General features: G+C 32.2%; 1 protein-coding gene across 1 annotated transcript in view; it reads left to right on the top strand.

Annotated features, from left to right (window-relative positions):
- Window positions 1–24,778, top strand: part of LOC129226105 (U3 small nucleolar RNA-associated protein 6 homolog) — a 63,854-nt gene extending 39,076 nt beyond the window's left edge. Inside the window, exons 15-22 of the mRNA XM_054860701.1 lie at window positions 860–933; window positions 6,967–7,044; window positions 10,935–11,117; window positions 20,109–20,186; window positions 21,375–21,481; window positions 21,779–21,845; window positions 22,816–22,888; window positions 24,549–24,778. Of these exons, the coding sequence (XP_054716676.1) occupies window positions 860–933; window positions 6,967–7,044; window positions 10,935–11,117; window positions 20,109–20,186; window positions 21,375–21,481; window positions 21,779–21,845; window positions 22,816–22,888; window positions 24,549–24,733 (845 nt within the window). The 3' untranslated portion in view covers window positions 24,734–24,778. The remainder of the gene's footprint in view (window positions 1–859; window positions 934–6,966; window positions 7,045–10,934; window positions 11,118–20,108; window positions 20,187–21,374; window positions 21,482–21,778; window positions 21,846–22,815; window positions 22,889–24,548) is intronic.

The following is a 24,778-nucleotide window of genomic DNA, read 5'->3' as shown; positions in this document are numbered from 1 at the left end:
CAAGTTATGTACTATAGATTTTGAAATTAATAATTGTTTTTTGCATTTCAATGTTGATCGTTAGAAAATTTTTTTTTAGACGATTAATGAAATCATTTGAAATTGAGTTGTGTAGATAAGTAAATATTTTTACTATTTTTTAATAATTAAAATGTTGTATTCCTTCATTAAAACCTACGTTCCTGATTAGAGTATAGCACAATATGACTGTTTGTTAAAAGGTTTCAATTTGTTTTACATAAATATGTCTATTACTTATGTTCATTAAACTGCATTACTTGTATACTTTCACTATTATTTGTTATTCTCGCAGCAGCAATTATACTGCTTGAAATTTCAGTTCAAAATTATTTCCAAATAAACTTTTTAGTTTTATCATGATTAGTTATGTCTTTAAGAGTGGTTTTAATAACCACTGGAAGTAAAGTATTTGTGTTTTAGATTTCCTATAATATTTCTCTGTCGGTAATTTAATGTAGTATTTTTACTTTTTAAAAAAAAAGAGCTTCTTTCCAAAAAAATATTTTTAATTAACAGCTTAAAACGTTTTAAACACTGCATTTTATTTAATATGCAGTGGTTTTCAGGTAATGTAAAGGAAGGAAACCATCATCATTGGTAACGTAAATCAGGGAAATTCAGTGAACTTAATCAGGGAAAAGTCAGGGAACTTTTTCTCATAGTTCCTGTCGCCACCCTGATAATGAAATCTTATGAAAAAATTTTTTAGTAAATGACATTCCATAGGACGATGTTTCTGTTGTTTTAAAATGTCTTATAAGCATGATTTGTGGATTGAAGCAAAAGTTTTTGAAGGATTGTAAACAAATAGATACATTTATGCTCTCTTATGTTTCAGAAAAAATGTGGAGCTTTTACCTCGAATTTTTATTCAGCCTGGTAAAATCGGTAAAAGAAAACAAAAAGAGAAAAGTAAGTTCTATGAATCATTAAGTTCTTTGAGAGATCTCAGTGACTACTTCAAAATAAAATGAGCCATTTTTTTTATTACTGTGAAGTACAATGTTCATTATTAGTTTAAATTAGCTATTGATTGCAGGCACCTATTCTGGGGTTTCAGAAAATCCCATTTTCAATGCAAAAACAGGGCCCAATACAGGCTGATTTTGCTACCGTTTTTTGGTACCTTCACAAAAATCTTGTTTTGAAATCGGTACTTTCACAAAAATCAAGTTATAAAATCAGTGGCTTCACAAAAACATCAAAAATTCGCAAAATATAAAATTTGTTTCTCTGTTTAAAACAAAATTTACTCATAAAATAAAATTCTATCAGGTTTATATGAAGAATCGCTTAAATAGAAACCTTTCTGTAGTATTTTAACTCATTTTTAGCTGTTTCACGCCAAAGTGTATTTATGCAATATTATCGCAATCTTTCAACATCTGTTTTGGGAAACCGTTTTTCTCATAATTTCCTATATTGTACACAGTACATAGCCCATTAAGCTAAAACTAAGATGGTATTTTTTGTACTTCTAAGTTCCCCCCCCCCCTCCCCAAAAAACGAAACCTGTTAAAAATAATACTAGATGACATTTACACTTTTCGAACTAAAATTTCACTTGTTCTACTTCTCTTTTACAAAAATTAGGATGCCTCTAAAATTTCAAAAAAAGAAGAACAATGCTGATAAAAAAAACTTTCACAAAAATAAAATGATGCAATACTTTCACAAAAATAGGTAGCGAGAAAAAAATCCTGGATTGGCTCCTGAAAAAGTGTGAGCTCTACATTAGTGGTTGTCTCGCTAATGGGCGACCATTTCATTGAAAATGGCTACCGAAGAATCGAGTCCCGGCCGACAAAAGTGTCCATCATGTATTTATGCTGCAATATCTCGCTTCTAGTACTATTTGAGCCCTTTTCTTGGGTCTTTAGTAAGGGTTATCTTGATTTTGTACAAATTATTTTTTTCGTTGCTCATTTCCGACGGTATATTTTCCGTTAAAGTCTTTAAATCAATGATTCCTCACCGTTAGTCTGAGATACATGCTTCCAATTGCAAAAATGTTCAAAATCAGATGCAGAGTTAAGATATTGAAAGTTTGAAGCAAAAATAGAAATGAGCCAAAAAATACAAAATTTAACTTTTTATACGGGCCCCAAGTCCCCTATCTAATATTTAGGGAAATAATCTGCATTGAAAGATATTACTAACGCAAAAAATTTGACATTTGTGCGACCAATACTTAAGGAGGCATAGAGTTTAAAGTTTTAAGGGACCATATAAAAGTTGAGATTGGAACTTATCGCCCTTTCAGAAGAATGACAGGTTGTCGAAGCAAAAAAACAAAGTATTTATATTATTCATTGCCGTTCAAAAAGTCGATGCAAATGCTATGTTATGATACACAAAAATTCACTACAGAACCTCCAACAATTTGAAAAACCACACTCTATGCACAGGTATAATTTTAAACCTTTGTTTGTTGCTATATTTTCCCCCAAAAGGTGTTATTGATGGCGAGTGTAAAGAGGTGTAAGTCACAAAATGCTGCGTTTCATGCCACCATGAATGTTGGTGGTACTAATTTTAAACTTTGTGTTGGAATTATTTTTCAGTGGAGACTATTTCTCTGATTATAAGTTGAGGAATCTAGGGCCCGTATGGAAAGTTAAATTTTGTATTTTTTTTACTCATTTTTATTTTTGCTTCAAACTTTCAATATCTTAACCCTGCATCTGATTCTGAACAGTTTTTGCAACCGGAAGTATGCATTTAGGACTCACGATCGCAAAAATAGAGGTCTTGCAGGTTAAAACGGAACACCCTGTATATTTACATTTTGTATTAGCTTAAAAAGTTCGTTCTTGCGTTTGACTATTAAAATTCCAAATTTCTTGAAAAATAATCACAGATATTTTCTGACTAATAAATGAACCAAAGGCGGAATATGAGTTCTCACATTTGCATTTGTATTATGTCTAAAAATTTGTAAAATATTTCCTTTTGTTGTATGCTTATATCTTTATGTTTAAAAATACAGGTCATGGAAATCCTGGAAAGTCATGGGAAAAAATTAAACAAATTTCAGACCTGGAAAATTGAAATTTTCAGTCTTAAGTCATGGAAATTTATTTTCAGTCATGGAAAAATGTTATGGTAAAAAGTAACAGTAGCTAAAAAGAGCATTGGAAATCTTGAGTGATTTAGTATTGCACCATGAAAGCTAATTAAACTGGAAAATTGAACGATCTCAAAAAAACATTGCATCCAAGTTCGTTTCCATCGCTCCTAAATCTTTATTTTAAAATTTATCAGAGTTTATCTCAATTTGTTGAAGGTTTTGGACAGTCTTTAGTCATATGATAGAATACAGAAATAGGGGAATTGTAATGCTCAAAAACAGTAGTGCCCAATATACGGCCCGTAAAACTAGTCCATGCGACCCATTGGTACGTTCAGTGTCATTATTCAAACATGTTCTGGAATTTCTGAACCTATTAATTTATATGCATTTGAAAATGTACAAATAAGTAAACAAGTACATTTAAATCAAAAGATTTATTTATTATGAAATGTTTTTATTATTATTTTTTAGAAACATGAATTGACTAATCATTATCATTCTGCCTGTTTATAAAAAAAAAAAAATAGTCGACATTAAAGCATCATTCACTGTAGTTTTACTTAACTTAAACTTATGTGATTAATTATTCAGTTTTTTAAGTGTACACTGTTATTTTTTCAATCAGGTAGTGGCATTCACATAGAAGTTTTGCTAATGCTTCAAAAAAAAAAAAAAAAAAAAAAAATTGGCAAGTTTGATATTAAATAGTACTATTCTCTTCATGTAACAAGGTCATGAAAAAGTCCTGGAAAAGTCATGGAATTTTTTCATCCAGATAGAGTATGAACGCTGAAAATATATCCAGTGAAATTTTGCTAGCTGTTCTTGTAGAGTTCATAATCTTTTAATTTGTACTTAATATTACTAATAGTGAAAAGATTATTTACACTTTGCACTGCATGCATACTTTCTTTAAAAAGTTCCGTCTTTTCAAAAGTTTCGGCCATCGGATTTTTTTTTCCATGTTCAAAATGATTTTTATAGATGAAACAAATCTTTACTTTTGAATCTCTCACTCTCAGAAAAGGTCTTATTCTTCTGAGGACAAAAAACTGGGCCATCTGCTAAAGTTAAAAAGATAAGCTGTTTTTTTTTTTTTTTTTTTTTCAAAAAACAACTAAATAAGTTACTCAATCTGTTGATTTCAACCTTTCTTACCTTAATCTGGAAAGTTTTGTTAAAGTTTTTATCACAATGCATCTTATAGCCAAGAATCTGAGACCTGAATTTTTTTTAATTGCTATTTTTTGTGTGAAATATGAACTATTTTTTGTAACATGAACTATACAATCTGAAGCTTTTTTTCTGCAGTAGCATATAGTAAGTTTTTTTTTGGTATTTTATTATCAGGTTCTTTTTCTACTTTTACCTCCTAAAAATCTTGGACAATATGTTTTTTTTAATTTAGGTTTTAATTTTTACTTAACCTTACAATTTGGTTTTACTATATAGTTACAGCATCAAGAATTTTCATTATATATGTCTAAAACATCAAACAAACTAAGCGCTAACATTTTGGTGTCGGGAAATGGAGAATATTTTAAGTTTTTCCTGTCTTTAACATTCTTTTGGTACTTTTGTACCTTGATTTGTTTTCGTGTCATATTCACTCCTATATCCTAAATACTCTTATGTGTCTACTGCCATGTTAAGCGCAAAAGTCGTATCTGCATCCGAGTTCAAAATGAGAAATTGCCGTTTAAAGTTTTGTTCCTCGGTGCATTTGATTCAGATGCAACTTTTTCAGAATTTTTTTTTTAATATTCCTCGTTGACAAATGACCATTAAACATCTATTGAGCTCAAAAATCCAGAGAATAAATAAGTCATTGAAATATTTTGATGCATAAAAGTAGAGATGAATTTCAAAATCAAACTTTAAAATTTTTAGCAAAGGCTAAAATAAATCAAATGTTGCAGCTTGCAATCGATAAAAATATTGCTGGAGTAAGATTGCTATAAATTTGTTGCATTTTTTTTTTTTTTTTTTAATTTATTCAGCAAAATTGTTTAAAGTTTAAAGTATGCACCCAGTGGCAGGAAATATTAAATAAAAGGGGCCCATAGCGGGGTCTGGCAAGGGGCCCCCTGGTACATGTGCATGCCACTGTCATTCTCTTCTGTTTCAATTTCAACCCAAGTCAGACTTTGGCAGCTCAGTCAAGTCTGTCCGTTTTTGCCGATAGCTTTGACTTACTGCTCTTGACATGAATATCATAGCTCAGTATGTTTAACGTTTCATACTTTGACTTAGAATGTTCAGGGGTCGAAGTGGTCCTATATATCCTATATTTCCTATATTTTCAAAAAAAGTATGAAAATCGTCCTATATTTTTGGAAAATGTTCTATATTTCCTATATTCCTGTTTTTTTTATCCAATTTATTTCTTTAAAACAACAGTAAACAAACTATCTGACTTCGGATTTTTCGTCGAAAGTACGTGTGCAAACGAATTTCAAATTAAAAAACGCAACTCACTAAATCCTGCAACAAGCATCTTCTCTCATTGGCCACAGCAATATGACGTCACTGTAGTGGGTGGAGTTTCGAGAACGAATTCTAAAGTTGGTTTTAGAATTTTGCGTTTGGCAACAGCAGTTTGTTTTGTTTTCCAGCGTGGGTTTTTTCGGTTTTTGTTTTCGCGGGTATATTTTTGTGTGCACATTTTCTGATTGGAATGTTCTAAAAGTCTTTTTGCAATCTTTTCTTTTTGTGGAATTTTATAGAACAAAATATTTGTATATTTGTGCTACAAAGCATTGGTTATTTCCTGTTAGTTCTCAACACAAAGACGGTTTTTATTTATTTATATAAGCTGTGTTTGTGACACTTCTATCCCTGAAAAAATTGTGAGTTGCTGTGTTAATTATCAATAAATTTCACTTTGTTCTTTTTTTTTTGTCTGCAAATTACACTTTTTTCAAAAATTATTCTTTCAACAACTGCAGGAAAGTCATTTCAGGTGTAAGTTATAATTTTGTTTGAGAGGTTTTTTAAAACAAAATCATTGATAAAAATAAATTAATATGTATATATTATTTCTTTTTTCATAACGAAACTATTCATATAATGTGTCCTATATTTGTCCTATATTTTTTGTGGAAAATGTCCTATATGTGACAAATCGATCACTTCTACCCCTGAATGTTGGCTTCAGAAGTCATTTAAAGTATAATGAGCTACTTAGTATTGTAAAGAGCGTATTCTCAATATTTCCTTTAACTTGTCATTGTATATATCGTAGCCATAATAAACAAGTTACTTTTTAACTTTGGCTCGTCACAACATAAATATGTTTTTTCAAGAACTATCACACGTCCTGGTTGAGCTTCTACTAAAAGTTAATAAGCTGAGCACTTTCAAAAGCTCGCAGCGTAACATTTTATCATTCAGTTATTTATTCAGAATTTCATTTGGTAAATTAAAAATCCCCTCCCTCCCCCCCAATATTTGAGTTTGGGGTACCTCTGTCTTCAAGACTCTGGAGGAAGCATTTTTCAATTTTAAAAAGTTAACATGCAATTAAATATAAGCATACTTTTCCCAAAAAGGGGTGGGGGAGTTAAATTAATTTTGTTTAATAGTCTAAAGTACATAAAGGTGTGCTAAAACTACCTCTGTGAGGATATATTCAGCATCTGTATGAGGTTTTCAGGATCAAACTGCAGTCTCTGGATGCTGCAACTCAGCTGTTTGGTATTTGCTAGCAAATAATGGAATGTTCAATGTTAACTGTTTAACTTTTGCTTGTAAAAATGAGCTCTATGATGCTATTGTGACTCAGTTTTAGGGGACAATTCTTGATAAATCTCTTTAGTGAGAATGTTCCCCACCATTTATAATTTTTCCAAATAAATCATTTGTTTTTGCAGCTGCAAGACACTTTGTTGAGTAAATTTGAAGAAGCAGCGAATGCAGGCCATTTGTCCTTGGTTTATTACAGTCATTGGGTGAGAAATATTTTTCTTATTGTTAGTTATTTTTATTATGTAATGTTATTAGTTATTTATAATTACAAATGACTTCGTTTTTTTTTAAAACTACTATTACTATTTTGTTAATTTTTGTTGTTATTGGGAATTTCAGTTCGAATGAAAAAGTTCAAACATGTTCTGTTCAAATCATGCGATAAATACAAAATGATAGTTTAATTTAGGTATGGTTTACAGTCAAAAAACTACTCGCCAACATCGGGCTCCAACCGAAAAAACAACAAATAAATTACCGTCCAATGTACCCGAAACAGTGATAAAAATTGTAAAATTGCGGTACAATTTAAGTAGTAGGGAAATTCATTCATCATAGTACGAAAAGAAGTAATTTATGTATGCAGAAAAAAAAATCTATTTTTATTTTCTATTAGATGGGTGCATTTAGAAGTTTAAAATGGATTCAATAGCATCTTCAGTGAGTAGTTTCATGGTTATTGGCAGTTAGTTTCGATTTGGGCTTCTGTTATTTTTGGAGACAAAATTGGGTTATTGCCAAATGGCAACACGATGGACAGTCTTGCATAATATAGAGGAACGTGCGAATGGCGTTCGCAGAAAATTTTTGGCTCTGCCGAAATTTTTTTTCAAACTGCTAACGTTGATTTTTTTTAAGGGAATTTTTAAGAAAATCCCAGAGTTTATTTCTGTTAAAGCCTTTCTCCAAAAGCCTATTAAAGCACATGTGTAAAAAACGCCTACACACACACACTCGTGATTGCGAAAAACATAATTTGAATTCAAGATGTCAAAATTCAAATTAATTTTTTTTTTTTAATCATATTATTTTATTTTATTTATTTTTTTTTCATTTTTAGTTCAGCTTTTTTTAATGAATAAGTTAAGGCATATCCGATACGTACAGTGGCTCCCAAAAGTGTTCGTACACCTACGAAAAAAATAATGGTTTTGGCAGTTTTCTTCAGTTGGTGAAAAATAAGCAAAGTATACGTTATTGTAAAAACATTAAATGGCTTAAAGCACTTTCTTTGTCTCTTTCATATTTGAATACAAATTTAATTTTTTATTTAAGGGTGAGTTAGGCAAAATAACTATTTGCAGAAAATTTTCCAGTTAGGATTTGTGTTTGCAGAAAGCTTTTCATTTTATCTAAGTTTGACGATGGAGTGAAGGGTCAAGTTTTTATTATGAATATTATTGCATAAGGTAAAACCCCAGTTCTGGCCAGTGCTTTAGTAGTGGCCACAATGAAGTGCAGTTGAACTCGGTTAATACGAAATGTGAAAAATCTACAGATTTGTTTGTATTAGCCATTATTCGTAACAACCGTGAATGAGTGATACTGTGAAAAAACAAAGAAATGCTTAGTTTAAAAAAAAAAAACATTATTGCTAATGCACACATTGTAATCTTAACTTTTAGTACATTCAGAAAAAATCACTTATTTCTTATAAAAGAATGTATTTGGAAAATATTGAAAAAGGAAGATGATAATCGACAATCGCGGAATAGGTTGTAATACACAGTGGAAGGTTTTACTCCAAGTAAATTGAAATGTCCACGGGTAAACAAATGAACGGGCTTTATTTTCTATGAAAAATAATTAATATTTTCTTCTGGATACACAATGGGACATTTACTACCTAGCAAAATGATGAATAAATTCTAAAAAAGGAAATTACAGAATTCAAGCCCGAACATTTGAAGTAAAGAGGTCAGAAATTTTTGTTCGTCTTAGCTGACTGAGACTTTTATTTTAAAAGTACATATAATAGGTGAAATTTTTAATGCAATTAGATAGCAAACCAAACTTAACGAACAAAATGTTCGTTTTTAAAGTGTGGGTCTGCAATATTAATGACCTTTCTTGAAACTCAATGTACATATTACAGCCTAATTCTTCCATAATGGTCCCAATTTCTAAAAATGCCAGAATTTCAATGGGTTCAACTTTTTTCCATTTTTTCCCCAAATTCAAATTTGATCCAGTAAGGGTCACTCCAAATTCTGAACAAGTCAGTAGTGGCATTAAATCTGACATCGGAAGTAGTTAGATTCCTTACTTTAAATTCAAAAAAATGATGAATAAAACTGATTCAATACAGGGGTGCCTGGGAGGGGGAATTTTTTTTAAATTTATTATTTTAATTTATTTATTGTTTTATTTTCGATTTAAAATATTTATTCTATTTTAGTTTGTTTATATTTAATTTCAGTTATTTAGTTTGTGTTTGTGTGCGTTATTGGCATAGCACAGAACTTTTCTAATGACATAATTACAACAATAAAAATTAAATAAATAAATAAAAATGTTTTTAAAAAAATAAAAAAGGGAAGGAAGGTTGAGAATTTTTTTAAGGGGGGGGGGATGGGCACTCGAACGGCGTTTGCAGAAAATTTTTATGCTCTGCAGAAATTTTTTTTCAAACTGCTAACGTTGATTTAAATTTTTTTTAAAGGAATTTTTAAGAAAATCCCAGAGTTTATTTCTGTTAAAGTTCTGTTAAAGCCTTTTAAAGCACATGTGTAAAAAAAAAAATAATGGTTTTGGCAGTTTTCTTCAGTTGGTGAAAAATAAGCAAACTATATGTTATTGTAAAAAAAAAAAAAAAAAAAATTAAAAGATTTAAAGCGCTTTTTTTTGTCTCTTTCATATTTGAATATAAATTTAATTTTTTATTCAAGGGTGAGTTAGGCGAAATAATTATTTGCAGAAAATTTTCCAGTTAGGATTTGTGTTCGCAGAAAACTTTTCATTTTATCTAAGTTTGACGATGAAGTGAAGGGTCAAGTTTTTATTATGAATATTATTGCATAAGGTCCCAGTACTGCCCCAGTACTGGCCAGTGCTTTAGTAGTGGCCACCGTGAAGTATATTTTTAAACTGTGGGTTTACAATATTAATGGCCTTTCTTGAAACTCAATGAACGTATTACAGCCTAATTCTTCCTTAATTGTCCAAATTTCTAAAAATGCCAGAATTTTAATGGGTTCAACTTTTATCCATTTTCCCCCCCAACCTCAAATTTGATCCAGTTAGGGTCACTCCAAATTTTGAACAAGTCAGTAGTGGCATTAAATCTGACATCGGAAGTAGTTAGATTCCTTACTTTAAATTCAAAAAAATGATGAATAAAACTGATTCAATACAGGGGTGCCCGGGGGTGGGGGGGGGGGGGGTTAAATTTATTATTTTAATTTATTGTTTTATTTTCAATTTAAATTATTTATTTTATTTTATTTATTTTATTTTATTCTGTTTATATTTTATTTCATTTATTTAGTTTGTGTGTGTGTGTGTGTGTGCATATATGTCATTGGCATAGCACAGAACGTTTCTAATGAAATAATTACAACAATAAAAATTAAATAAATAAATAAAAATGTTTTCAAAAAAATAAGGGGAAACAAGGTTGAGGATTTTTTTTTAGGGGGGGGGGGATGGGCATTCTGATTCTATATCTGTGGTCAGATGGCAAAATGTTCTAAGACTTTTTTTTTTATTCAGTTTTTTACGTTATGAATTGTTTTTATGTGTTTGTCTGCAAATAATCTACAACCAAAATAATAATAATAATCATAATTTCTGAATCATTGCTGGAAAATTTGCTGGCGAAAAAAAAAATTCATGATTTTTCCGGATTTATTGAATTTTCAAACAGCTCTAATGAAAAATTTGAAAAAAGTGTTTTACTACATTTTGCCGTTTGATCACAGATATGATAGTTACCTTAAGTGCCGACAAAAAATCGCATTATTGTTGTTCATTTCTTTCTTCCAAGAACAAAAAAAGTAAACTTGAAGGGGTCACTACTGGTGTTTTACCTTATTTGTTTTAAATTGGACATCGTGTTTTTGTGACTGATTTTCCCTTCTCCCCCCCCCCCCAGTCTGACTTGCTGTTCGAGAGGGGCAGGGAGGACGATGCTCTAGCAGTGTCCCTTTCTGCCGCCCGCAAGGCTAATAGAGTGTCCCACTGGGTTCGTTGCATCACCCTCCACATCAGGGGGCTCAAGTCCAGCAAGACTGTCTACCTGCTGCTCATGGAGGCCCTCTCCACGCTCAAGGAAAAGGTCTGTATTCACACCTCTGTGCACGTTGCTGTTGTTATGAAAAAATTCAAAGTTACCTATCTGTTTCAAATCGGAGTGGAAACCTTTCTGTAAAAAATCTTTTATTTAACACTGGTGATACCCGCACGGCTTTGCCCGTAATAGAAAAATGAAAAGGTCTTTTGGTTCGCCTGTATATTTACAAATAATGTATGGTGAATCTTCTCGCCAAGTGGCTTGTGCCCATGTTACGGTTTCACGTTATGATAATTTCGTATCTCGCCAAATGGCTCGTGCCCATGTGACGGTTCCACGTTATGATAATTTCGTAATTTACTCGCCCGTCTTATGATAGTTTTTTTCTTAAAATTGGAATAGAAAAAGAACCACATCGAGTTTTCGAAACATCGCTTCGAGGTGCACACCCCCATGCTACAAACTAACCTTGTGCCAAATGTCATGAAAATCGGCCGAACGGTTTAGGCGCTATGCGCGTCACAGAGATCCTGACAGACATCCAGACATCCTCCGGACAGAGAGACTTTCAGCTTTATTATTAGTAAAGATGAACACCACTTGCTTCTTGCAAGATAAAAGGCAACTGAATACATGGTGAAAAAAGAACAAAAAAAAAAAAAAAATCAGTACAATTTTGTGGCAGATTGCAGAAAAATAACCAAAAAGTAAATATTTTAAATCCCCTGATTACAGGAAAACAATTTAAAACAGCCAGAATTTTACTTGTTCATATTTGAGAAAAAAAAAATTGGCAACAGATTTTTCATCTCAATGATTTTCTTCACGCTATGAATTTTAATAAAAGCATTGTTACGGAAAGTGGAGATGATGCACTGAATAATCATTTGAATGGAGGAAAGCCTTCGAAAAGTAGGGATTTATGACGAAATCTAAGTAGCCTAATTAATAGTTTTTAAGTGATACCTCTGTTAGTTATTCTCGGAGGATTATGTTAAATAGCCCAACATAAACAAAAGAAAATTAAGAATCCATCGATACCTGGTTCAATGGTCAGTTCTGTTATAAAAATTCAAAGTTACTTATCTGTTTCAAATGAGAGTAGAAACCTTTCTGTAAAAATCTTTTATTTAACATGAACACCACTTGCTTCTTGCAAGATAAAAGGCAACTGAATACATGGTGAAAAATAAAAACATGTTGCTGAAAACTAACAGTTGGAAATGCAGTTACATGTGTACATGCAGTTACATGTGTGCCAATACCTGATTGGTCAACAGCCAGGAGCTAATTTAAATATCAATGGACCAATCATGTTGACTACAGCTAAGATACTGAAAAATTAATAAATACTCAATCTAATTTTATGTTAATTTTAATAAGTAATTAAATATATATTTTATTTATTTATTTATTTTTTAACATGAAAAAATACTCAACAGCTGTGAACTAATGAGAAATAAGCGAATGGGGTGGTTTTGAAAATTTTAAAAGTATTTTTTTCTGAAAGAGCATGCTTAAAAACATAGGATCTCACCCTTTTTTAAATAATTTCTTTCAGTTTAATGTTTTTAAAAAATTGCTCAAATCTCTGCGCTTTTATTGTTTACACTTCTGTCGTGTGACATCACAAATGATGAAATGCCATTCAATGTTGCCATTCACAGAACAAAATATTTAATTTGCATCTTTACTCATGTGTATTGGCAACGATAAGGTTGATAGCAGGCGTAGAGCGCAATTTAAATTGGCTGCTTGATTATCATATCGTGGAACCGTGGTAGAAAGATGCGCCAAAGGACATTATTTGTGACGTCATCAAGACCACGTCTTGTTTGAAAAATCCGACATTTAAAAAAATTAATTTAAAAATAACTGTTGGGAAAATGAAAGTATTTTCTGGGTCCATGTCTTCATTCTATCCATTTCAATGACTAAATGTAGTACTTTTGACTGAAGGAAACCATCTCATTCTTTTGGTGAATTGTAAAAAATGACTCTACAATCAGGGTTCGTACGCTCCTCCAAAACTCCTCCAATACTCCTTCATTCAGGAAATTTTTTTGAAGGGCCCTTCAAGCTCCTTCGTTTTGGTTTTAACTCCTCCAAAACTCCTTCTTTTTTAGATCAAGACTACGTAATCGTCCTCTACGACAGCAATTCAAAATATTTCGATCGACAACTTAACTTTGTCACAGGGGCGAAGGTATAAGAGCGATTTTAATGTAGTAATTTGATATATTTTTTTTTCATAAAGTGATTTATAAATTGATGTGATTTATAAATTGGTTATCTTATACATATAAAATCTGAGTATCTATCTATCTATGTCCAAGCCTCTTCTCCCGAACGACAGTGAACTGACCATCGAACCAGGTATCGATGGATTCGTCATCTTCCCGTCTTCATGTTTGGCTATTTAACATAATCCTCCGATAATAATTAGCGGAGATATCAATTAAAAATTATTAATTATGACTCTTAGATTTCGACATCAAATCCCTATTTTTCGAAGGCTTTCCCCCATTCAAATTATTATTCAGTGCTTCATCTCCACTTTCCGTAACAATGCTTTTATTAAAATGTATAGTGGGTGAAGAAAATCATTGAGATGAAAGATCTGTTGCCATTTTTTTTCTCGAATATTCTTGTTTTTATTTTGAGGCTTTTCCTGTAATCAGGGGATTTAAAATGTTTACTTTTTGGGGTTTTCCGCAATCTGCCGCAAAATTTCAGTGACTTTTTTTTTTTTTTGGTTCAAGCCTGAGTGTTGAACTCGCGTCACTTGATATAACTTTTATTTTCGAGGTGGACCATGCAAAGCCGGGCGACGCAGCTAGTAGAAGTCATAAAAGTTGAATGTGAAAGTATTATTAGATGACTAAGACATTTCATAAGTGAATTAATGCTTGGATATTTTGTCAAGTATTATGATTATTGCTTTTAACTCCCGCCACACTCTCAGTAGCAAAAGTCGGATTGTTCAATATTTAAATATTGAAAAATGCATTAGTAGATGTACTATTTTAAGTGATTTTGTTAAGAAAGCAATTGTTCAGTTTTGACATTGTAAAAAGAGTCATCCACAAGGGATGTCATGCCTTGAGAGGGGAGACGGGTTCATGAAATTGTGACAAGGGGAAGAGAGAGGGTGACATCACACTGTTAATATAACTACAGTCGGACCTTCCTATATCGAAGTACCAAATTGCCGGAATATAATTCGATGTATAGAAATTTCGATAATTAGAAACGATTTTATTTTGTCCTAAAAATCACCTAAAACATTAAAGTTAAAGCTCATTTTCGTGAATGAAACCGAATTTCTAATTTATACGAGCATCGGATTAAATGAAAGTTAATAATTAGAAAAATAACAGAAATTACATTTTTGTGCCATTATACATCTTCGTTCTTCGGCAATTCAACTTGATTCGCAACATGAGGGGGATTTTCGTTTTGACAATGTAATCGAGAGAAAAGTAAAAAATCAATCTACTTAACTTTGATTTTTACTGCAACTAAAAAGACTAGGAATGATAATCAACAGACAAAAGGGATGACTTGAAACTGATTTTACAGTGTTACTTGTAACAACTAAGATTGGAAATAACTTGAGGGAATGTAAGAACTCCAGAACGGAACAACGACCTATCTACACACCCGTCAACATCAGATTCTTGATGAGTTTCGCAGCAACCTTCAGTAAACATAATTTTCTCCCCTAACCTTCATTTTTCATGAGATAAACAGTCTAAAGTGGGAAAAAAAATCTACGAATGTCTCGAAGAAAAATTCGATATATAGAGATTTTTTCGATATAGAGAAACAATTTTTCTATGTAATGAACGTATAAGTTTGCTGGGATTTCGATATATAGAAAATTTCGATATGTGGAAGTTCGATATATGGAGGTTCGACTGCATATGTTTATGAAAAATAGGACATGTGACAAGGGAAGGAGAAAGGTAAAGTGTGACGAAGGGGGAAGGGGTTCAAATCCGTTGAAAAAGAGTGACAAAATTTATATATATAAGGATAGCCCAAAAGTACTCCTTCAAAACTCCTTTATTTAATTTCTGAAATTCAGTACGAACCCTGGTTTAATGTTTTTAAAAAATTGCTCAAATCTCTGCGCTTTCAGTGTTTACACTTCTGTCGTGTGACATCACAGATGATGAAATGCCATTCAATGTTGCCATTCACAGAACAAAATATTTAATTCACATCTTTACTCACGTGCATTGGCAACGATAAGGTTGATAGCAAGCGTAGAGCGCGATTTTAATTCGCTGCTTGATTATCATGTCGTGGAAACGCAGTGGAAAGATGCGCCAAATTGCAATCATTTGTGACGTCATCAAGACCACGCCTTGTTTGAAAAATCGGACATTTTACAAAATTAATTTAAAAAAAAACTGTTGGGAAAATGAAAGTATTTTATGGGTCCATGTCATTTTTTTTTTTTGTTCATTCTATCCATTTCAATGACTAAAAGTAGTACTTTTGACTGAAGGGGAAACCATCTCATTCTTTTGGTGAAATGTAAAAGATGACTCTACAATGAAGTACACACATTTGAAAAAAAAAAGGACAACACTTGCCTCTTGGCTTCAAGAAACTCTTCGTTTCAGAAGAAGCAAGCTGATGGATGTAAAGACATCGGACAAAAGCCATCCATTTTCGTTGTAGCCATTTTCAACCATAAGCTCGCTTCTTTTTCACTGAGAAAAAGATTCCTTGCAGGGGGGTGGGGTCTAAGGGCCTCCCTCTCCCCCGAAAAGTTCGGTTTGGCATGTAAATGTTTGTTCATATTTAAAAATTTCCAAAAAATAGTGTTCCAAAACTCAAATATCTTTCATATGTACTGTCGTCCCTCGTTACTTCGCGCTTCGACTTTCGCGGCTTCACTACATCGCGGTTTTTTCTAGGATTTTTTTTTTTAAATATAGTAATTAACCTTTTTTAAGCACTTGTGTAAACTTTTTACTACAAAAAAAAAATAACAAAGTATGTCTTTTAAGCAGGGTTGGCAAAAACCCGGGTTTTTAAAAAAAAACCCCTCGGACCCAGGGTTTTTTGGGGTTTTTTAAATAAAACCCAAAAAAACCCAACTAAAGCTGGGTTTTTTAAAAGAAATGTGGGTTTTTTTGTCTTTTTTTAGGGGAAAGGTGGGGTACTCGTAGCATATTGTAGCATAAGTATATGGACAAAGCACAAAAATTGTCTTGATAAAAAAAGCTGGAAAATTCAGCGTTTTCTGAAGAAGGGTATAAAAGACGACAAAATTCAAGAATGGTGAAGTTTCAGATTTTTTTAGTTTCCATGATTACCAACAGTTAAGGCAAAGTTACTTCTTGAGTGATAAAATCTATTGTTTATTTGTTCGTTTTTAATTTCGACATTTTTTTTTTTTTTGTATTTTACTTTATTGTATTTCATTTTGTTATGCAAAACTACTGTAGAACCTAAAGTAGTTTAAATCCCTTTTTACTGAATTTCAGCTTAATCAAGACATTTCTTTGAATTTTATGTTGCCTGTTTTTCTATTTCTGTGTACAGAGTAAGAAATATTAAACTTTTTTGTAAGATAATGAAAATACTGTACATCCTATTCCGTTTTCTGTCCGACCATTTGTAAAACCTGTTAATTTCTAAAAAATATACCTTGTTTATTCGAGTTTTGTGACGTGTTGGTTTGCAGAAAATAATTCACATGAGAGCCTTTTAGCTAAAGTAGTATCCTTTGAACAATCTGCAAATATTGAGAAAATCTGACGTGACAGGACTTAGTCAAGATAATTTAAGTTCCTTATTGACCAGTTGAAGGAAAATGTTAAATATGTTTATGTGAAATCTTTGAAGCATTTTTTAATGCCCTTAAGAGTTAAAGTTCAAAATTCATTTTTTATGTCCATTGCCAATTGTGAAGAAGAAATAAAAAAGAAGTTTAAATTGTAAAAGTATTTAAATTAATTATTTTTTAAAAAACAGTTCTCAGAAAATTTTAAAAAACCCAAAAGTGGGCTAAATAATGAGTTTTTTTAAATGGGTTTTTTCAAAAAAACCCATTGGGTCCAACCCAATTGGGTCCAATCCGGCCAACCCTGCTTTTAAGTAAGGTGAGCTCTTTTGAGGGGCTGTAGTTGTACTAGTTGAGGAAATGGAGTTATAAAGTCTCCGAAGAAAGTGAAGGGAATCGCTATCTCATTTTAACCGCTAAGCACTAACTGGAAAGTATAAATTACTGTATTATTGCTAGGGCATAAATACATCTGTAGTGTAGATGGTGTTCAACAATGTACTAGCTTTTTAAGTTGTATATGTAATACCTTTAATGAGGATAAATGTAGAGAGGAAGAACGGGGGCTCATACGGTCACTAACTGTCAATTAATTCATCATCAAACAAGTTGAGCTTTTTTCATAGATTAGTAATAGTGTGTAAGAATTAAAAGTGTGTGTGTAGTTCATTTCCCAATAATTAACAGAGTGATATCTTTTTAGACTAGTGTATTATTTTGTATAATATATTGAATACTACAAATTTAATGGTGGCTGAAGGTGCTGTTTCATGTCTCTCTAGGGTGTTCTACCTTAAAAACACCTCCATATATCGAACTTCCATATATCGAAATCCCAGCACATTTCCATGTTCATTACATAGAAAATTTGTTTCTATATATCGAAAAAATCTCTATATATCGAAATTTTTCTTGAGACATTCGTAGATTTTTTTTTCACTTTAGACTATTTGTCTCATGAAAAATGAAGGTCAGGGAGAAAATTATGCTCACTAAGGTTGCTATGAAACTCATAAGGAATCTGGGGTTGAGGGGTGTGAAGAAAGGTCGTTGTTCCGTTCTGGAGTTCTTAAATTCCGTCAAGTTCATTTCAAATCTTAGTTGTAACCAGTAACACTGCAAAATCAGTTTCAAGTTATCCCTTTTGTCTGTTGATTATCATTTTTAATCTTTTTAGCTTCAGTAAAAATCATTCAGGTTAAGTAGATTGGTTTTTTACTTTTCTCTCGATTACATTGTCAAAACAAAAACCCCCTCATGTTGCAAATCAAGTTGAACTGCCGAAGAATGAAGATGTATGAAGGCGCAAAGGTGTAATTTCTGTTAATTTTTCAGTTATTAACTTTCGTTAAATCCGATGCTCGTATAAATTAGAAATTGGGTTTCATGCAAGAAAATTAGCTTTAATTTTAATGTTTTAGGAGATTTTTTTTGATAAAAACAGGTTGTTTCTATGTATCGAAATTTCTATATATCGAATTTTTCCCCGGCAATTTGCTACTTCGATATATGGAGGTCTGACTGTAGTCGTAAGTTTTCTGTACTCTAATCAGGAAAATATTCGGTTTATAAATACAGAATCCTACTACGTGGATATTCAGTTATCGCTGTAGTCTGGAGAGAATCAACCGCGATAAACGAGGGTTGACTGTATATTAATTGCATAAAACGCTTTCATAATAGATAACCCGACGACTCGAACATTAGCACAAATAGAGCAAAGCTCCGCAGGAAAGTTTTTGGACCATCCCGGAAATTATTTTCTAGTTACGGGCCTGATTCCTTGTTATCAAAGGCGAATACAGACTGCCACAATAGTCAGGGGCCAATCCAGGATTTTTTTCTCGCTACCTATTTTTGTGAAAGTATTGCATCATTCTATTTTTGTGAAAGTTTTTTTTTTAATCAGCATTTTTTCTGTGAAATTTTAGAAAGAGGCATCCTCATTTTTGTAAAAGAGAAGTAGAACAAGTGAAATTTTAGTTCCAAAAGTGTAAATGTCATCTAGTATTATTTTTAACAGGTTTCGTTTTTTTTTTTTTGGGGGGGGGGGGGGGAACTTAGAAGTACAAAAAATACCATCTTAGTTTTAGCTTAATGGGCTATGTACTGTGTACAATATAGGAAATTATGAGGAAAATGGTTTCCCAAAACAGATGTTGAAAGATTGTGATAATATTGCATAAATACACTTTGGCGTGAAACAGCTAAAAATGTGTTAAAATACCACAAAAAGGTTGCTATTTAAGCGATTCTTCATATAAACCCGCTTAGAATTTTATTTCATGAGTATGTTTTGTTTTAAATAAAGAAACAAATTTTATATTTTAAAATGCGAATTTTTGTGAAATTTTCGATGTTTTTGTGAAGCTACCTGATTTTATTACTTGATTTTTGTGAAAGCACCGATTTCAAAACAAGATTTTTGTGAAGGTACCGAAAAACGGTAGCAAAATCAGCCTGTATCGGGCCCTGTTAGTGGAGGTCATGCTGAAGAATGCCCCCCCCCCCCTCTCACCCAAACAAGCCTGCTTTTGAGTATAAAAAATTTCCGAAACTATTTGGGTGTCAAAAAAAAAAAAAAAAGCGCAAATTAGCCAGGAGTAAGGCACTTTATCGAACATATTTATTTTCAAAAATAGTAAATGAATTGAAAAGACTTCTGAAATCGTTTACATTTTATTCATAGTGTGTTTGAACACAATGTGGACGGATATTATTGTCGACGGTTTAGGGGGGGGGTAATGACCCCCATGATCCTCCCCTTGTATCCGCCTCTGCTTGTTATCTCAAAATATGTCTCGGGAATTTCATGCAAATTTATGTGTTTCGTAAGTTGTTTAGTCATCTTTTAAATTAACTAAAATGTATCTTTTTTTCACTGGTTTAAAATCATGTGCTTTCCCCTTAAATTTTATATAATTATAGCAACGAAGATTGATCATTCCCATTAGAAACTGAGAACCAATTGTAGAATGCATTACTAATCATTTTATAATTGGTTTATTTCTTCTGTGGATATGATAAACATTACTTAAGCCCAATAATTGGTCAGTGAACTTTCATAGCTGTAAGTTATTGATTGCTGATAAGTTGTAAACTATTAAGTTGTTAAGATTGTAAGATATTTATTGCTTCTAGTTTTTTCATCCCCCTCCCCTTCTCATGTGGTTATTATTATTTGTTTTGCTTGTTTCTCTCGAGTGTTCTGATGCATTCCACTGCCTTTTCAGGATACCATGCCTCTCTGGAAGTTGGGGGTTGAGTGGTTGTCCATCTGTGACCCAGAAAAGCTCATAGAGTTCTTTGAGGTAGCTATTTAGTTCAATTAATAAAGAAGTTGCTAATAATGAAGTTTTATCATAATATTTAACTTTTCAATCCTGCCTTATAATTGTAAAAATGATTTCAGTATGTGATATTTGGAACATTTCTTTTTCAACTTTTGCTAATGTTTGCGGGGCATTCCACGGTATTTTTGACATTTATGTAGAGTCCGTAACGTGACCTTTTTTTGCCATAACTTTATAATTTACTGTTTAATTAGCATATTATTCTATTTTGAGCTTTTCCTTCCAACACACCATCTCAAATTAAAATAATTTGCAAATCAAACGGTAAATTAAAAAGTTATGGTAAAAAAAAGGCCACATTACGGACTCTACATATATGTCAAAAATACCGTGAAATGCCCCTTGCACCAAATTTCTTGTTTTTCCTTATCAATCTCAATGAAAGCATACTTTGTTACGCTAAATAAACAAAGTTACAGATAGTTTTCAGCTGTGTATGATCCTTGGATGATTCTTTTGGTTACTATGCATGATATGATAGGCCCATTCAAGCAAGGAATAAATTGCATTTGTTATTTGTACTGAATACTAACTTTGTATTTTTGCGTAAAATGCTTTGTATTGTGTACTAAATTGACATGAAAAATTGTAACCGAACCAAAAATAGTTCGTTTAAAGACTGCACAATTGCAGACAAACACTAATATTATGCATGATATGTGGTATCAAAGAAACATAAAAATATGCTGTGAGTGCCCTTGTGTTAAGTAATAGTCGGACATTTACAATTTTGAGCCTTTAACATTGAAATTTTTAAATTATTGTTTTTAAATTACATCATACTTAAGTATACTTAGTATAAGTTGACCACCTGTTTAGTTGACCACTAAAGTAGTACACCATAAGTGGTCAACCTTCACAGGTTTCACTGTACCATGTGCAAAAAGAAAAAAAAGCATAAAAACAGGTTTGTGAGAGTATATATTATTTTTTATTTGGAAAGAAATATACCTTGAGCTTTTTTTCTTCAAAGTGCTGAAGTTAACCACTAGCAGCAATGAAAAATTCTTTTTTTTTTTCGCTTAAATTTGACATAAAATTGTTGTTTTCTTTCTTATTATTATTATTATTGTTATTTTTTGTCAATTGACACATTAGCAAAATATATCTTTTGTGATGATCACAATGATCTTTGCTTATTTCCAGAAGGGCATCCACCAGAGCAAAGAAGTGAGTCTGCCCCTGAAGGAAATGTACCTGGAAGCGACGATGCTTCGCAATGGCCCAGAAGCTGCCACAGAACTTTACAAAAAGTAAGCATCAGTGTAAACAGAGCTTTTAACTGGCTCCTTTTTCTCTGAAAGTGTCTTTTTAAATTTCAAGTCTTTAAATGTCTTTTTTCCAAAATCTGGTATGTTTTTTTTTCTCTGCGTTCAACTCCATTGGAATGTGTTCAAATGTAGACGAATTCATTTTGAAAAACTTCTAACTTATGAAACATTTTAAAGTTGAATTTGAATTAATGTTTTATAATGTTTTGGTTGACCTTTCCCATGTTTTAAGAAATTGCTTAAAAGATTTTTTCCTTTTTTGTCCTTTCACTCTTCTAGATTAAAGAAAATGGGACCTATCTCTCTGCAGCTGATAAGAAAAATTGTAGCCATCGAAAAAGGACAGGTATGCTTTGTTTTTTTTAATGATATCTATGTGTAGCCCTCTCCCCCTTCAGCAACTCTTTAATCCCCGATTTTTTAAGTTTTATTTAATTTTTTTTTTTTTGCTTTTATTTCTTGTTTAAATCATAGAGACAATCATGCCTTAATATAGACAATTATTACTTTAATTTAAGAGAATTAATGATGTTTTGAGGGAGGAGTGGGTTTTTGAAATTGTGACAGTTTGTGACAAAGGGTTCTTAAAAAGTGTGACATCACACATTTTATTCTGAATAACGCATTTTTAAAGTAATATGTTATATAGCGTGATATTTGACCAGAGGAGGGTTTTAAGCTGTAGTGTGGCACAGGGGAGAGGGAGTGAAAAATATTGAAAAAAAAGATGAGATTTATAGACAATCAATCCCCTACTGTAACTTATATTATTCACTTAGTACTTGGGGCTTTGATAGGTTTTTTATTTTTTTTCTAATCATGCGTATTAAAATGTAATTAGTATTATTTTATTTGAAAGATCAGTTTTCCTCTTTTTAAATAAGTAGGTAATTGAACAAATGCTGCGACAGTTTTTTTTCCCTTGTTGATGTTGAGTGAAAAAAGTTGTTCCAAAAAATCTTATATAAAAGTAACAATGTTTAGTATTTTTTTCTCAAATGACTTTTCAAATATGGGCGAGGATTTAGTTTTATGAAAAAAGAAACATAGCAAAAATTGTTTTGTCAGTGTTTTATGTTACTGTGAAAACTGATGTTGCTTCATGCCTTAAAATTCAGACTTTTGTGTTTGCATAATGCTTAAATAATCTGTCTGTTGGCAACATTTTTACCACCATTCAAGTATGCATCTGCTTATTTCCTCATTTTGTACGCTATAGTCATTACATAGCTTTTGACATTTTGTGATTCCACTTCAGTAATGTTGGACAGTTTGATCATGATGCATATCCTAATTTGTGAAACTCCTGTTTACAGCTAAAGCCCTCTTTGGAACTTTTAAGGAAGTATTTTGAAGATGGGGTAAAGGAGTTTGGTGCAACTCACATCGGTAAGATATGATAATTGTTCTTATTTTCCTTTCTGTTTTGTGAAAAGTTAAAAAATCTCATAAGTTGTATCATTGGCTGAGTACCACAATTAGGTAACTGCAAATTTGGAAAAAACAGCATGTTTGACTTCAGCTGAAACTTTCTGTTTAAAAAAGTTATAAATACTTCCAATGAAATAAAATTTAGAAATGACAGTTTAATAATATTTAAACCATACACAAGCGCTCATATTCCCCGAAAATGATCACAAAAATTTAATTTGTTGCATTTTCCGCAGCACGGTAGGAAAAACTGAATTGCAGCTACTTGCAGCATTCACCCCACAATTCAGTCGTCAGATTTGTAAGCCACAGATTTATTTTGAAACAAATTGTAAATGTAGGGCACTTCCGTCTTTACTACGTTATGCAAGTTTCGAGGATCTTAAGGTCTTTACATTTAGCATTATTCTTGCTTCTATCTCATGCTAATCCTTGCTAAACATATTGTTGCATGGGGTCCTCATGTTTGGTCACAAATTGAAAATGCTCCATGTACAGAAATGCTGAATGCAGATCAAAAGTGGTTTGAATTATTCTGCCATGTGCAGGTAAACGGCAGTATCTGCAGAAATGAGCTTTTGAGATATTTGAAGAAATGTGTGTAGAATTCAATACTAACAATAGCATACTTGCCAACTGTACTGTTTTTAACGGGAGACTCCCGTTTTTTGCTTCCATCTCCCGATTTCCCGTTTTTTACGATTTTCTCCCGTTTTTGCAGTTTTTTCAGTCAATCGTCAAAAAGCTTCACTTTCGTTTCAATAGGTGGCGCCCTTTTCTTGTCTACCAATACCAGTTAATAAAAATTTTTCCTATTAATTATTCATTTAGTAAAATTTATTTTTTGGAAGCTTTCCACGTTGCATGTTCAACAAAGCGTGTGTTTTGCCACAAAATTGCAGCAGATTTCAATCTTTTTGCATCTTGAAATTATTTCAATTATTTTGAAAGTTCGAAGTTATTTTAACATGTGCTGTCCTATACCTTCTTATTTTATATTTTATTTTCATTATATATTGATTTTTTTTTTTTTTTTTTTTGGATTTTTACCAGATTTTAGTAATTAAATTTTTGTAGATCCTTTTTGGTATGGGAAATGTACGAAACTTTAAGCAATTTCACTCTTTATTATTTGATTTTTCCTTTGCAGTATGTTTTTCTTGCTGCTACTAATTAGCTTAAATCTGCAAAAAATCCCCTTTTCACTTTAAATTTAGTATTCATGTTATTTAAAAGCACAATTTAATAATTCTGTTGCGAAGATATGTCGCTGGTGAATCATCTATATAGGTACCCCTAGTGGAATCTCCTGTTTTTTTCCCTTCGAAGGTTGGCAAGTATGTGAATAAATGTTTACTTTATTTTACTAACATTTTAATATTGGAATGAGATGTTTTTTTTTCGCTCCTTTTTTTCCAGTGGAAACCAATTAAGCAAGCTTGTACAATCAAGCTAACATACAATAGATAACAAAAATGCAAAAAAAGAAAAATTTGCAGTTCTGCAGCAGTATTGGGGTCGAGATGACCTCATCCCGGTTTCCAAATTGAAATGTGATTGCCTGACTCTGACAATCTTGGCCCAAATTTCCGTAACCAGAAGTTGCCCCCCGTTTCAGATATCTGGCTGGACTACATGAAGTTCGAGTCGGAACAGTCTGGCTGCGGACCGGCCAATCAGGGCCGCCTGTTCTGGAGGGCCATGAAGACCCTGAAGCCCGAACTGACCAAGGAGTTCCAGGAGAGGATCACGGAAGTCAGCACCGGTTGCCCCCTGGCCACCCACTGGGAGCTCATATCCTAGGATTCCCCTCTCTGTAATTAGCGCCTTTTAATTGATTTTGCATAA

This window comes from Uloborus diversus, chromosome 7 (genome assembly GCF_026930045.1).
Source record: "Uloborus diversus isolate 005 chromosome 7, Udiv.v.3.1, whole genome shotgun sequence".
NCBI lineage: Eukaryota > Metazoa > Arthropoda > Arachnida > Araneae > Uloboridae > Uloborus > Uloborus diversus.
The sequence above is the reverse complement of the archived record's forward strand: the minus strand, read 5'-3'. Positions and strand labels throughout refer to the sequence as shown.